This window comes from Tubulanus polymorphus, chromosome 4 (genome assembly GCF_964204645.1).
Source record: "Tubulanus polymorphus chromosome 4, tnTubPoly1.2, whole genome shotgun sequence".
Classification (NCBI taxonomy): domain Eukaryota; kingdom Metazoa; phylum Nemertea; class Palaeonemertea; order Tubulaniformes; family Tubulanidae; genus Tubulanus; species Tubulanus polymorphus.
Window position 1 is genome coordinate 6,411,313 of NC_134028.1, and position 16,213 is coordinate 6,427,525.

The 16,213-nt window shown below is 39.8% G+C and overlaps 2 protein-coding genes across 3 annotated transcripts in view; one reads left to right on the forward strand and one right to left on the reverse strand.

Moving 5' to 3' along the window:
- Positions 1-16,213, reverse strand: part of LOC141904742 (diacylglycerol lipase-beta-like) — a 20,400-nt gene continuing 4,187 nt past the window's right edge. The window contains exons 1-11 of one of the 2 annotated variants that reach the window (XM_074793391.1): positions 8,157-8,241; positions 7,633-7,728; positions 6,275-6,824; positions 4,190-4,425; positions 3,685-3,826; positions 3,229-3,312; positions 2,900-3,061; positions 2,427-2,554; positions 1,735-2,038; positions 1,028-1,119; positions 1-709 (exon numbers count right to left, since the gene is read on the reverse strand). In XM_074793391.1, coding sequence (XP_074649492.1) covers positions 550-709; positions 1,028-1,119; positions 1,735-2,038; positions 2,427-2,554; positions 2,900-3,061; positions 3,229-3,312; positions 3,685-3,826; positions 4,190-4,425; positions 6,275-6,824; positions 7,633-7,727 — 1,953 coding nt within the window. In that variant the 5' untranslated portion in view covers position 7,728; positions 8,157-8,241 and the 3' untranslated portion in view covers positions 1-549. Of the gene's footprint in view, positions 710-1,027; positions 1,120-1,734; positions 2,039-2,426; positions 2,555-2,899; positions 3,062-3,228; positions 3,313-3,684; positions 3,827-4,189; positions 4,426-6,274; positions 6,825-7,632; positions 7,729-8,156; positions 8,242-16,213 lie in introns of those variants that run through there. The other variant, XM_074793392.1, reaches the window with a different exon arrangement.
- LOC141903748 (uncharacterized) lies at positions 12,785-15,513 on the forward strand. Its single transcript, XM_074792024.1, has 2 exons — positions 12,785-12,852; positions 12,956-15,513. The coding sequence occupies exon 2, from the start codon at positions 12,993-12,995 to the stop codon at positions 15,273-15,275; it is 2,283 nt and encodes a 760-aa protein (XP_074648125.1). The 5' UTR covers positions 12,785-12,852; positions 12,956-12,992; the 3' UTR covers positions 15,276-15,513.

Genomic DNA, 16,213 nt, shown 5'->3' on the forward strand with positions numbered 1-16,213 from the left:
TTTAAATATAAATATATTCATTACTATATTTCCTTCGAACAAACAGCGATTTAATCATGCAAAATAGAACTATTTGTCATCATGTCACAATTATATTTTCTCATCTTTATTGTATATAAACAAAGCACCACTCAAAATACTGATTTAAAACATACAAAACAACCATCATTAAATATATATATATATATATTTCTTTTTATAAATACATGTATTATTGATAAATACACAGCTAGGTTTAGTAGAACTCTTAAAATGTATTGAAGTACTTAAGGCTAAAAAATGGTACCTTGTTTCTCATAATCAGCCGGATCATTTTGTAAACTGCAATAAAATTCATAATAAGTTCAACTGCCGCATCTGTTATTGTTAGCTTGATCACGATTTTAAAACAAGTTATGTACAGGGTAGATAGGCGGTTGGCTGTGTCGACAAGGTGTGTCAATATTTTTAGCCCGATTATAAAAAATCTGATGTGCAGGATTAATAAGTGCAAATCGTTTTGCAGAAACTCTGTCCAGTAAAATATAAACTTAAGTTCTCTGTTTTTATTTATACAGCAACTTGTTCATTAGTTTCAACGTTATTGAGACATTTCAGAGCGCTGTAGACGACGTCGGGAAGGTGATCGAAAATCATTTCCGGACCGACGAGAATTTCGTTGAACGATTCCGCAGGTTTCCAACTACTAGTGAAATCACCGGATAATTCCCTGCAATAAATGTAAACCAAATCATCGAATGAAGCCAATTTCAGATTGAAAAAAAGTATCGACGTGATAGGGAATTCAATAATGCTAATTTTCTGTCAAAGAATAAAACTAGGAATGGATAAAAGCTAGATTTCGAATGCTCTAAATACTCATAGGTAGTTCGATACAATCTAGGCAATTTTCATGTATATTTTTCAAATTCTGAATTAAATTGATAATCAAGTACGTTATATTCCATAAAAGAATCTGGATGAAGTAGGCAGAAATGATATTCAACAAACTGAACTATACAAGTTTCAAGGTTAAGCATGAAATTACCTGTCAGTTTTGCAAATGTGAAGAACTCTTCCAGGAGGGAATAAAGGCGGTCCGTCAAGTCCTAAAGAAACTTCAGTCAATCGGTTATCATCCTGAAGAATGGATAAATGTACATATAGCATATGTTCATGATTATACTAATTCTAATAGTAGAAAACACTGAAATAGGCAACTAATTTGCTCATACTCAGGTCTTCAGATTTCAAGTCTCTTCAACTAATTTATACAGTATAACACTGGTGATCAATTTCATAGAATTATGAAGATTGGTACAAACAATAGGACTTGAAATCTTAACAGAAAATGAAATTCTTTTAGTTCTATATCTCTTGTATCAAATGTCTAGTGGAACGATTGTGGGAAAATGATGATTATTATGAAAATAGGAACTTGGTTGTTGAGATTATGAAATTTGAAAATAAATAACAGGGTGGCCGCTTTCCACCTATTTACAACTCCCCTGATTTTTCCATGCGACCACACAAAATTCACTGAGTGAATCAGAGAAATTTCTAGATTTAAGATGTAACAAATGAAACATTTTTTCATTGAATCACGTATTGATAAAGAAACAGTAGCATTATTTCCAGTTTCCAGGTTTTTGGTAAAATACGTCGAATTCCCTGATTTTTCTAGATTTACCAGATTCCCCGAATTTAACAGGGTTTTCCAGGTCAGTGGCAACCCGAATAAGTTAATGATCTTACAGTATTTGCAGTATCAGCAACTGTTCTCTCATCTCCGTATTTCGCGGCGTGTTTGTTTCTCAGCAATGGAGAATCCGACGCGGTCGGCAGGGGTTCATCCGATTGGTTATTGCAGCACGAACCGAACACGCATGACCACATGGCTTTCGCCAGAATACGATATTTCGGCGTTTTTGATCGGTCCAACTGGTTGAGCAGTCGTTCTTTTAGATTGTCGACAGTCTTCAAACCGAGACGCGGAATCAAATCCCGGCCCAGTACGACTGAACATATGAAATCTTGGCAGTATTTGGAGACAGGCAAACTGAAATATAGAATAAGAAATGTTGCAATATCAAATAGTAATAGGCCTACCACAGAGTAAGAGTTGTTTTAACTGTGTGAGAGTGGTGTACGAGGGTGGCATGAAAATCTTATTTATCTTAAGATTATCGGTTTCTACATGTGTCCCTCCATCTTGAACTTTTGTATTTGTATTACTATTGTACAATAATTATAATTCAAAATAGTAAATCAGATTATTATTATGGTTAACCAAAAACTTCTGATTCCCGGGGCAAGCTCACAAAGGCAGCTTTACATTGTGAAACTGGTGCGCGCGAACATTTCAAAATTTACTGGTTATCTTCATGTTTTTTTGTTGTTGTTGGTGTTACATGAACATGTAGTTTATCTAAAATTTTTATAATTACCTCATTAGTCCACCAGGAGGTGAAAATGAGTAACAAATAAGTTCTGGAAATCTCGGTTTTATAAGTATGGCAAGTAAAGCGGCAGTACCAGCTCCTAGACTGTGTCCCGTTATCACCAAACGATATTCCTGACAAAATATAAACACTTATCGGTATTAGTTTATAGTAATAGAAAGCAGGTTCAATAACTACAGTACTGGGATATTTTTAAAAATTTTACATTGTGGGCTCAGTAAATACAGAGGTTGAATTTCAATGAACTTGACTGATCTACTGTAGCTGATAGCACAGCAAGCCAATCGCACAGCTAAAAGGACTAGATAACAATTTTGTTGATATTGATGACTCAATAATTTGCTGATACATGTAATGACTTTGCAAAATGATAGTCCAAACAGGTGATATCATAATTGCCCAAGACGGATTGTCATTATAAAACGTACATCTACCACAAAAATATTTGATGTACTTACAGGATATGACTGCTTCAACTTCACCAAAATTTGTTCCCTTTGCAATGTTTCGTGAACATATTTGGCAGCTTGTAAAATGCCTTTATGCGCGATGCTATCTTGTTCTTTGAATCCATCCAAGTACAGGCACTCGCCCTCAGCAGTCATATCTGTCAGGGCATCCTGGTTCAAAGAAGATTTAGAAAATGTGTAATAAATTCTAATATTTTAATGATTGATATTGATAACATAATGTCTTGATCTTGATGGTTATCTTTTGATTGGATAATACAATGCAAATCGACAAAACCACTTATTCGAAGAACTGAGTCACAATTTCTCTTACATACCTTCAATGACAAAGTTCCTCTAATTGATATAACTATTGATTTAGTTTGGTGATCAAGAATAACACAGAACGGTGTTTCATACAACTACAAAAAGAAGCATCTCTTTCATCACATTTTCAAGTAATCTACTTAGTGACTAACAAAGATTAACCCCATAAGCTTTACCAAAGCAGCCCATCTCAAGTTATAGGCTTAAAGGTTCTGGTGTCTGAGGGATACCAGATCGTTGATGATTCAGAGAGCAGGAATGGATTTTGTGCGGAATCGTACATTAAAAGATGATCTGAGTAGTTGACCAGATTCCATTTCTCCCAGGGAAAATGAATGATACACACTAGTGGCAAACACAAAACGATTTTGAACACATTAACTGTCTATAAAAACTCGTGCAATCTTAACATCTGTCTAATCGTTATTTGTATTGTGCTGATTCATCTGGAATGAATGTACATGTACCTGATTTTGAAAATTTGCGTAAATGATATCTTCCGATTTGGCACCGGTGAACTTTTTAATGGCAGCCACGTTACATGTGCAGCAATTATCGGCGAGTACATGCGTATGATGTTGACCTTGAGTGCAGCAACACGTGCAGCATCTGAAACAATGACAACCATGTTACACTGGCAGGTGTTCGTCAAAATATACTGGTAGGCCTTTCTCAAAAACCACTTGGGTGTACAGATCTGTCACCCGGCATTCCTTCAAAACATCTTAGAAAAGATATATCTGTTTTGATTTTCGATGATTCGCAAAAAGTTAGTCTTCTTTCTCCAATCATTAGAATTAAATTTATCGGAATTCTGATTCCTTTTTTATTTTTCCACAGTCCTTCCAAGAAACTATAAAAATTTTCATATTTCAAATTTTTCCCTAAGCCCTAACAATTTTTTTTTCGTGGAAAAATCTGTATTCCTAGTTATCAAAAAATGTCTAATAGTAAACACAAGAATAATTCTACCTGATATCTGACCACAGTTTACATAAACCAGTTCCCAGATTCATGAACATAAAAAGCGGCCAACCATACGGGCACATTGCGTATTTCATGTAGTATTCCAACTGTTTCGATTTCATCCATTCCGGCAAAGTTGCATCGTTTTCAGTTTCCAGCTCCCTGGTATTGGTTAGGCTTTCTTGCTCCTGTTGCAATAACACGAGGCCTGCGGCAATATCAGTAGCAACTAAATCAACATCCTTAAAAAACAAATATCTTAAACATGAACCATCATCAACAAGAACAGTATGTTTTGAGAATGATCCTGACTGACAATCAGGGCTATCTTACTACGTATTTCAGGAAGACAGTAAAGCAACCCTTTCAGAACTGTAAATTAATAACTGTAAGTCTACACCAAGGTGCAGTGTATTGTTAGTAAATAATATTTTACTGTTTACCAAGTGCTGCCATCTTTCATTAGAGATAAAAATTTATTACTAATTACATGAAAAATACATAAAGAGGATTTATGTATTTTTGATTACATCAATAGACTAGCGTATTCCATCATCGATTTATACTCCGCACAGCGGTATAGACAAACTGAAAGGGTACAGTTGGGTGTTATGGCGACATTGAATAATTCTGAGGGAATGTTCCTAAAAATCAGAGGAGGCTGACAAGGAGGCTAACAGCTCTTGTCAGGGGACAGTAACAATACTTAAGGTAATGCAGAAGTAAACTAGGGGTCCAGGGACACCATGCCCACTTGGGAAGTGGTTTCAAATGCTCAACAATCTAACAATTTCAACATTCAACCCCCCCTGGTGACCATTTACAAAAACCAATGACCTTGAAGCTCACCACAATCATAGAACCTGTCAGCAGCTAAGATTTTGTAATTGATTGTGATAACAAAATATGCCTCGTTACCAATTTAATATGGAAATACTAAGTCATTCTACTATTCAACGCCCCCTGGTGACCATATTCAAAACCCAATGACCTCGAAACTCACCACAATCATAGAACATGTCATGAACTACAACTTTGCAATTGATCATGGTAACAAAATATGCCTAGGTACCAATATAATAAGGAAATACTAAGTTATTCTACTATTCAACGCCCCCTGGTGACCATATAGAAAAACTTATGTCCTTAAAACTCGCAACAATCATAGATGATGTCATGAGCTACAACTTTCCAATTGATTGTGGTTACAAAATATGCATAGGTACGAATATAATAAAGAAATACTAAGATATTGTATTATTCAACGCCCCCTGGTGGCCATATACGAAATCCAATTACCTTGAAACTCACCACAATCATAGAACACGTTATGAGCTACAACTTTCTAATTGATTGTGGTAGCAAAATATGCTTAGGTATCAATATAATGTGGAAAAACTTTTTCCCACTTACGAATGAGTACTGGTGACACCAAGATGGCCGCCAATTGCGTCATAATTGGCTGATGAAAAATACCTGTCTCAGGTATAAAACATCCCTTTCCAAAAAATACCCATCACAAATTGCAATGAGAAATGATAAACCAGTAGGAAGCTACAGGACTCGAATTTGGGCCAAAATTAGCATTTTTGGGCACTAAAAAGGTCATAGGACGGCCATCTTGAGTCCGATCGACCCAATTTTTGTTATGTTGATGGGCCCTGGGGGGATTCACATATATCCGAAAGATCAAGATCAAAGCGTCTTCAAAATTTCCCTCAAAAAGTTCAAAAATGTGTAAAAAGTGCTGATTTTGGCGAACAACAATGGCTGCCAGTCGGCCATCTTGATTCTGACAGGGGCAGTTTTTGGGCTGAAGATGTGTCTAGGGTAGATACATGTATAACCCAAATATCAAGACGTTACCTTGAAGCGTCTTCAAAACTTCCCAAAATAACTGGATTCCGTCTACGGACGGACGGACGCTACGACGGACGGACGACGGACGAAAAGTGAACGCAATAGCCCGCTGGGACTAAAGTCCCAAGTGGGCTAAAAAGAATAAAAGTACAGTAAAGTAAAGTTAAAGTACCCCTGTTAATATTGACTGGAATGAATGAATCATTTCAGTCAACATCTAGAATTATATACCTGAAAGAATTCTGCTAAAATTTCCGAAATATCATCGAAGGCTTCCTGTTGGAACGGATCTTTACCGACGCAGCAGCAGATAATTCGACACCTCCGTTTCCAGACGCTTTGATGATCGTCGATCACCAATCGACTCTCCGATCTCGGCCCGCGGCGGGTTCCGAGCGGGTCGAAAACGACGGCGATACCGACGAGCACGGCGACACCGGCGACGAAACCGAATATCGACGTGCCGCGTATGAGATTCACGAAATACAAACTACAATTTCCCGGGTCGCCGAAGGCGAAATACGCGCCGAATATATTCCAACCGAATTCGGGAACGTACGCCACCAATTTCAAATAGATCAACTTCGTTAGATGTCTCCGCCGATCGAGTTCCATGATTCCGCCGCGGGCGCTCACGAAAATCACACTTATCGTGATCGCGCAGTTCAAGATCACCAGGACGATCATTCCGATATAGTATATACGCAGGTACAGCTCTCTGTTGCAGTGGTCATGGAAACTGGATTGATGTACAGCGTAAACAACGCACACTACTACGACCCTGTGAAATGAAAAAAACATATTTCTGTTTTTCAAGTTTGGAACTTTTTCTTGTATTGGATATTTCTGGCCAGTTGACAGAGTTCTCCACAACTGGTTTTAGAGGGGTGGCCATCCCTTCATTTTTACATTCACCCCTCTGAAAATCAGCTACCCCTTAAGAAATATTTGCTGCCCCTACCAGACCGGATGTTAATATTCTAACAATGCTGTGTAACTGCTTTGAAATATGATGAGCTAGTGTGAAAAATAGAAGATTACACCAAAATGCAACTTAAATTTTCTGTATTTTTTGGAGGATCGAAAGCCTTGCTACTTCAGCAGCCAAAATGTCATACACTTAACAATGAGAACACTGCTTGGGGCATAGTAATATATGTAAATAAAGTGTGGTATTGAAGTATTCTCTAGGCTTACAAATGTATGATTCATGAAAATATCCAATCCCTTGAAGTTAAACAATATCTAAAATATAAAAAATTCACAGAAGCGGATATTTGGTCGATGCAGCATTATTTTAGTAAACGCTATGGGGATTGGGGTATAGAGGGTTAGAGTTAGTTTTAGGGTCCATTTTACAGCTAGGGATCAGGGTTAAGGCTAGTTTGGGTGCTATATATAGACCTAGTTAAAAACATTCAGTGGCATTCCATGAACCTCGGTGGTCTAGAGGAAAGACACTGCGTCAGCAAAATACTACCTGTCAAAATTCAAATTCCGTCAGACTCTCAGCAGATAGTAAATCATCTTACAATTCACGATACGATTCCTACATTACTATGAATTATTAGATTGGTATCGCTGCTTACCATAAAACCCGAATGATTAACTCGGCAAAACCAGGAAAAACAAAGTCATCGCTACCGATTCGCCATCTACGTTTGAAAGCTATCAAGCCCGGCATCCTAAAAAAAAACATAGAACGGCTCTATATAACTTGAAAAAAAACAGCCTACTACCACTACGTTTGATTGGCCTCAAACAAAAGAGCAGGCTAATACAAACGTGATAAATCTAAACACAAAACCGTAAACCAAAAACGTAGGACTGGAACCACGGCGGGCACACCTCCAAGTCCAATTAGTTACCTCATCGTTGGTGGTAAGCTTTTTATAATTGGATGGGCTTATACCAAAATGTGGTTTAATGTGGTTTGTGAAAATAAACAAGACAAGGTTACTGGACTGACTAGGGCACCTTGTCCTTGCTTCTCACTCTTTTTTTTAATCATTTGCCAAAAAGGCCTATATTTTATCGCTGTAAACGAATATTCCTTGCTGTTTTCAGACAGTACAGAACAGTACAGATACAAGGTACAGAATTTCACACTAACCTTTATGTTTTATTCAAGTATCAAACGAAAAACAGAAAAACTGCAGTGCAAAAAAATAGGCCTATATTCTACATGGGGTATTCCCCAATGGTTGGGAAATCCAGGAATCCCTATAAACACTAATATATGGACGTGGACTTGGACGTGGACCTGTCTCTTAAGTATATTAACTGCGAGACACCACAAAAATATTGTCCGGCGCAGGCAACGTAATTTTGTAGAGCCCTTCTCGGCTAAAAGTTTTCGTATCGATGAACTCTATTGGCAATAGAACCCGTTGACCAGGAAGCTGGCAAATGACCGACGATTGCTATTGATACTCTGGGCGTCTTACAGACCTACTTTTTTTCTGACCGACGAAAGGATGCACGATGAAAAAAACCGCGGTGGAATCATTCAGAGAGTAATCTTGGACTAGATTTAGTGACCGAGGAAAAACTTCGCCGAGTCCGTCACGAAGAAGAGTTAAATTTCAAAAGACCGACAATTCAGATTCTAAAAGATAAATCTTAATTCTAAAATTCTAAATTTTTCGGCTTGTGGTTGTTGGGCTTTTGTCTAGTTTTAGTGACAAATGGCTGAGCACCGAGGAAAACAATTCTGACAAATGCAAGCGAAAATAAGATAATCTAATGACGTAAATGGGAAAATTAGTTGCATTATTAACGAAAGAAATATAACCACAAAGACGATAAAGATCGAGAAGTTGGGACATGTCTTGAACGTTAACTAAATTTGGATTTCTTACGACGTAGTAACCATAGATTAAACCCGAAGTCATCGGCAAATTGCAAATAACGAAAATCGCAGCAACGATCATCAGCGTGATGCTGATACTTTTCTCGTGTCGTCTGCCGGATGTCCCCGATGTACGGCCGTCTGACGTCCAACGCGCGCGGAATAATGCCAAACACATCAAACCGCTTATAACCAACAGAAGAAGAGACGGCAAAACATAGTAAACGATGATCATTGATACAAATCTGACGGCGTACAAAACATCTTCGTCAATCGAACGGTTTTCCGTGCAGACGTATTTCTGTCCGAACGTATTAAATTCCGGTGCCACTTCGAAAAAGAATATCTGCCTGATTTCGAGCAATGCGAGTATCAAACCGGCGGACGACAGTAAAACTACCCGCATTTTCCGCGTTACACGCAACGTTTCCATCGGGAATTTGATTGCACGTAAGCGTTCGGTGTTCATCGATATCGTGATAAACGCAGACATGCCCAAACACCAATACAGAACGTAATACAACACCTTACAACTGAAATTACTTATCGCAAAAATGTCAGTGCCGTATCTACCGTCGGTTAGCGACAAAAGACCGTAATCAACCCATGAAAAAATACCGGCAATTAACGTATATATTCCGTCCGTTATAGCCAGACAAAACATATATACAACCCCCGGTTTGTTCCATTTGTTGTGTTTGACGAAGATGAAAACTGTGAAAACGTTGCCGAACGTTCCGAGTAGAAGAATCGGCAAATACACGTAACTTTCGAAAAATGATCGTGTCGCGCGAACATAGTCTAAACCAGAAAACAGATTCTGACGCCGCACATTACTGGACGAATTCATTGTTATCGTGATTGGTTTAAGACCGATAATATTAACGACTTCGTTTTATCGATATACATTTCGAAATAATATAGTTATAATCGATATATCGAGATAGCTGATCTACAAGGGCGGAGCCGTGAATTTTGGAAGGTTATTTACCAGGGTATTTAAGGGCACAAACGTAATCGCGACGGGCACCCCGACGTGGCAACTTCGGCGCGAAGCCACCCGAGGGGGTCAAGATGTCGTCCCCTAGGAATAAAATTTTGGTTTTTCCAAGGCTCATTCGAGAGTAATTCATATTTCTTTACAAAATGAAAAAAAAATCCCTCAAATTTTAGGGAGGACTAGTCCCCCACCCCCTGGATCCGCCCTTGGCCAAATTCTTAGGAAAATATGTTTTGCCTCACGGTTTGATGCCTCCGCCGAAGATCACGCCAACATAATGTATTATGTTACTGTTGGCGTGAGTTTCGGCTGGAAGCAATCAAACCGGATGGATCGCGGCTTAAATCAGACTCAACGATCCACATATAGGCCATGGGCGTCTAGTTTATACGTACATGTATATTACAGGCGCGGATCTATGGGTCGCGACGGTATAAAGAAGTTTCCTATAAACTTCTCGGCTAAAAGTTTTCGTATCGATGAACTCTATTGGCAATAGAACCCGTTGACCAGGAAGCTGGCAAATGACCGACGATTGCTATTGATACTCTGGGCGTCTTACAGACCTACTTTTTTTCTGACCGACGAAAGGATGCACGATGAAAAAAACCGCGGTGGAATCATTCAGAGAGTAATCTTGGACTAGATTTAGTGACCGAGGAAAAACTTCGCCGAGTCCGTCACGAAGAAGAGTTAAATTTCAAAAGACCGAAAATTCAGATTCTAAAAGATAAATCTTAATTCTAAAATTCTAAATTTTTCGGCTTGTGGTTGTTGGGCTTTTGTCTAGTTTTAGTGACAAATGGCTGAGCACCGAGGAAAACAATTCTGACAAATGCAAGCGAAAATAAGATAATCTAATGACGTAAATGGGAAAATTAGTTGCATTATTAACGAAAGAAATATAACCACAAAGACGATAAAGATCGAGAAGTTGGGACATGTCTTGAACGTTAACTAAATTTGGATTTCTTACGACGTAGTAACCATAGATTAAACCCGAAGTCATCGGCAAATTGCAAATAACGAAAATCGCAGCAACGATCATCAGCGTGATGCTGATACTTTTCTCGTGTCGTCTGCCGGATGTCCCCGATGTACGGCCGTCTGACGTCCAACGCGCGCGGAATAATGCCAAACACATCAAACCGCTTATAACCAACAGAAGAAGAGACGGCAAAACATAGTAAACGATGATCATTGATACAAATCTGACGGCGTACAAAACATCTTCGTCAATCGAACGGTTTTCCGTGCAGACGTATTTCTGTCCGAACGTATTAAATTCCGGTGCCACTTCGAAAAAGAATATCTGCCTGATTTCGAGCAATGCGAGTATCAAACCGGCGGACGACAGTAAAACTACCCGCATTTTCCGCGTTACACGCAACGTTTCCATCGGGAATTTGATTGCACGTAAGCGTTCGGTGTTCATCGATATCGTGATAAACGCAGACATGCCCAAACACCAATACAGAACGTAATACAACACCTTACAACTGAAATTACTTATCGCAAAAATGTCAGTGCCGTATCTACCGTCGGTTAGCGACAAAAGACCGTAATCAACCCATGAAAAAATACCGGCAATTAACGTATATATTCCGTCCGTTATAGCCAGACAAAACATATATACAACCCCCGGTTTGTTCCATTTGTTGTGTTTGACGAAGATGAAAACTGTGAAAACGTTGCCGAACGTTCCGAGTAGAAGAATCGGCAAATACACGTAACTTTCGAAAAATGATCGTGTCGCGCGAACATAGTCTAAACCAGAAAACAGATTCTGACGCCGCACATTACTGGACGAATTCATTGTTATCGTGATTGGTTTAAGACCGATAATATTAACGACTTCGTTTTATCGATATACATTTCGAAATAATATAGTTATAATCGATATATCGAGATAGCTGATCTACAAGGGCGGAGCCGTGAATTTTGGAAGGTTATTTACCAGGGTATTTAAGGGCACAAACGTAATCGCGACGGGCACCCCGACGTGGCAACTTCGGCGCGAAGCCACCCGAGGGGGTCAAGATGTCGTCCCCTAGGAATAAAATTTTGGTTTTTCCAAGGCTCATTCGAGAGTAATTCATATTTCTTTACAAAATGAAAAAAAAATCCCTCAAATTTTAGGGAGGACTAGTCCCCCACCCCCTGGATCCGCCCTTGGCCAAATTCTTAGGAAAATATGTTTTGCCTCACGGTTTGATGCCTCCGCCGAAGATCACGCCAACATAATGTATTATGTTACTGTTGGCGTGAGTTTCGGCTGGAAGCAATCAAACCGGATGGATCGCGGCTTAAATCAGACTCAACGATCCACATATAGGCCATGGGCGTCTAGTTTATACGTACATGTATATTACAGGCGCGGATCTATGGGTCGCGACGGTATAAAGAAGTTTCAAGTTTCTAGGCGCCATTTTGTGGCGGTCCCTCTCGAGGTCCCTATTGTTGCGATGATTTACGCGCATTTTTAAAACATAAGTTAAAAATTGAATCATATCATATGGGCCTAAGGTCCTTTGCTAGCTATTAATTTGTGTTATTGCGTAATAAATTGCCTGTTTATAAACCTGTTTCAATAACTTTTAATCTGTATAGCTTTACTTTCATTGAAATATCAATTGTGATACTGAATTTTTATTTTAAAGTTTGTACTTTGAACGTGTCGCTTATATACCTGGAATACTACCGAGAAAGTGATATATTTTCGAAGACGTACGTAGACTACCATGAAAAAAAATGTATCCAAAATTTCGAGGTGGTTCTTCTGCGAAAGTATCATCTTGGTTTCTATTTCATAGAAAAAAATGGTTATATATGGTGACTTTTACCACGTGAAAACTACTACGGGGGGAACCCAACCTGTCACCGGTAATACCACGTATAGAAAACGAAAGTGCTACGTTGCGTATGCTCATTTTCTTCGACTACAATCAACTGTATAAGGTGAGTTGATTTCATTCAATTCAACAAATTGAAATAGACATCTGAACCGAGATTCAGTTAAAACAGTCTTACATTAACGAATAAACTAAATCTTGTATTATAGAAAACGTTGGTCTCTCCATTGCGTTTTATATGGGAGAATGAATCAACTAAACACACCAAGGAACGATAGCATGGCAGAAGGATCGATTGAGTTGAAGATGGTCAAGAAACCAGACCAGTTAACCGTCTACGATCGATTCATATTTGTGGCACAGACTAAAACAAACAACTTGTACGTTTATGACAATTTAAAACTTGTTCAGACAGTTGCAACTGAGCCAATCCTGAGCGTCTGCTGCGACGACGTCACTGGTGACGTGTACGTTCTGACCATCAACCAGGCGCGCGTACGCGTTCAAAAGTATGAAAGAGTTGATAATCGATATTATCGGGTTGGTAAGATCGGTTGGATCAAACAGATTTGCAATGCCCCACAAAGTATCGCGGTGTGTCAAAGCAAGATATACATCGGCGGTTACCGAACCATCGTTGTCTGTCCACTTGTACAAGACAACGGAGGAAATTTCATCAATCGTTCCCCAAGGGAAACTATAGAAATTACGAATGGAGGTATCGCTGATCTTTTTTCTATTGGTGGAGTTATTTTCGCTGCCACAGATGACCCATTACACGTATATAAGATAACGCCAATGGAAGAACGCTCGGCGAACTGTTGTCAGTCGATCAGTTCAGCTGCGGCAATTCGCCAAAAGCGTCTGGTCTCAATAAGCGCTAGTTCAGAAGAAGGCGGATATTACATCGTGGTTGACCGTCAGATTCTCAATATGACTGAATCCAACATCGAGCAACCCGTGCACTACACACCAGCAGAATGGGGCTCACTCTGGGCTTTGACAAACATCGAAAAAAGCAAATATGTTTTGGGCGTTTCCAGACACGGCGTGAACATGTTGATGATTGTTACGGCAGACGAACTTGTGGGGAATAAGAAAATATCGATTGGCGATCAGGACCACGATAGCAAAGGTCCTCACACCGAAGATTATCTTCGAGGGAGTAGGTCTGCTGGTGGAACCCGAAACGAGAGCAAAGGTCACGGCAGTGAAGATTATCGAGGGAGTAGGCCTGCTGATGCCAGTACTGGTGGAACCCGAAACGAGAGCAGTAGTCGCCGCAGTGAAGATTCTAGAGAGAGTAGGCCTGCTGATGTCAGTACTGGTGGAACCCGAAACGAGAGCAGTAGTCGCCGCAGTGAAGATTCTAGAGAGAGTAGGCCTGCAGATGTCAGTACTGGTGGAACCCGAAACGAGAGCAGTAGTCGCCGCAGTGAAGATTCTAGAGAGAGTAGGCCTGCTGATGTCAGTACTGGTGGAACCCGAAACGAGAGCAGTAGTCGCCGCAGTGAAGAATCTAGAGAGAGTAGGCCTGCTGATGTCAGTACTGGTGGAACCCGAAATGAGAGCAAAAGTCGCCGCAGCAAAGGCCGCGAAAGAAAACGTCGAGGAGATACCCAAAAGCAGAGTAATACTGGTATTGATGGGACGGGGCAAGTAAACGAACGTCTTAAGCTTGATTTCTCGCCCGATATTTTGGTTGCATCGAAAGGTTATTTAATCGCCTGTACTGGGAAATCCTGTTACGTGTATCGCAAACGCCAAATCAAACAGGAATTAAAAATGCCTCGGTTGATATCAGATGTTTGTAGCGATGAAGATTCTGGTGATATTTACGCCTTGTTGGAGACTGGTGTATCCTTGATGGACCTAATCGTTCAGAAAAGCCGCGTTCAAGTGAATTGTTTTACGTTCCGTAGAGAACTGGATCGGTACCAAAACGCCGGTGTTTGCACGTTTGTCATGAACATTGATGTTGCTTCTACACTCAATACTATCGCAGTTCGTGGGGATGTTATGTGTATTGCGGGAATCTCAACAGTACACGTTTTTCGAGTGATACCTGGTCGTTATTTTTCCAATACATCGACAGGTCCGATGTACTCGTTGCGGTTTAGGGTGTTTGCTCTTTTCTCAAGCGTACACATCGAAACATCAAAATCCGCGCACATTTTGTCTCACGCAAATGATTTGTTGACGTTTGAAAACATCGACGATTTCCGCAGATCAAAATTGAAAAATGAATATGACTTGGACAGATTCGGATCACACTTGAGAATTGGACATTTTGGGAAGAGAAAAGCAGTTGTGACCGCACAAAAACCGGATGGAAAAACCGATATTATACTGCTATCGAACGTCGGAGATCACCGAACATCTTCGAAGATTGTCGGAAGTATTCGCGGAGTCAAAATTTCAGCTGTGGTGAAACTAGACGATGCAACCATTGCGCTCGGCTGTTCCGACATTGCGTCCGGAAATGGATACGTACTTTTTGTTGAAATACCCGAACATATGCGTCCATGAGGAGAAACACCCAACGGTAGAACAAGCTAACTAATCGTGGACTGATGGATTAAGGGTGCCAGATCTATTATCTAAGATAACTAATAATATCAATAATGAAATAACCGTACCATATTGTACATAGAAAACTTAAAGAAAATAATTTAAAAAAAACATCAAAAATTGGATGGATTTTTTAACGACGAAATGATATAATCCTCTCGATCGTATATTCTCGAGGTTTCTTTGCTTTCTGTGAACCAGACAATAAAATATAATCTAATATTAGTAATCCGGTGAAATTAAAATTATTAGTTTGAAAAATCTTCTTTTTCGTTGGCGGGATATGTCCGATGGCGTAAAGCCCCTGCGGTCGGATTCTTTTGATAGTTGTTTCACCTCGAAGGTGCACCCTTGGGACCAATTCATGGAAGCACGTACCCGCAAATTATTGAGACCTCTTCCCGAGCGCACCTACCCCAGATCGGGCCGAATGTGCGCCTGTGTTTGTGGCTGCCCATCGTCATCCGAGCGAGTTTCCAAACTAGCAAGCGCAGGCCTAGTCCACGGGCCGCAAATTTTACGAAGTCTTAACTAAACGATGCCGGAAAAGTTGATACAGCGTACGTAGATAAACAGTTCTACGAGGACCAAGCAATGTAGGGAAAGGGAAATGTTGTCGGGCCTTTCGGACTGAACGTTTTTGTAGGCAGCCGTGACTGGCCTCGGAACATCGAAAACTCCATATTCCCAGTAAGGATCCGTGCTCCGGAAGTCCTTGATAGTCTCCGTGAAATTGCGCGTAGTAATAAATCGAGAATATAGTTAATTTCTCACGACAAAAAGTGTCATTCACCAAAGCATATCCGATATATATAATTGAATAGCATCTTTTTGGCCTCTGATTGATCTAACCCCTATATATAGTTATATATATCTGGAACTATATAATCGATCGT

Excerpts from the sequence above, each read along its gene's own strand:
- LOC141903748 (XM_074792024.1), top strand. The coding sequence starts at position 12,993 with ATGAATCAACTAAACACACCAAGGAACGATAGCATGGCAGAAGGATCG.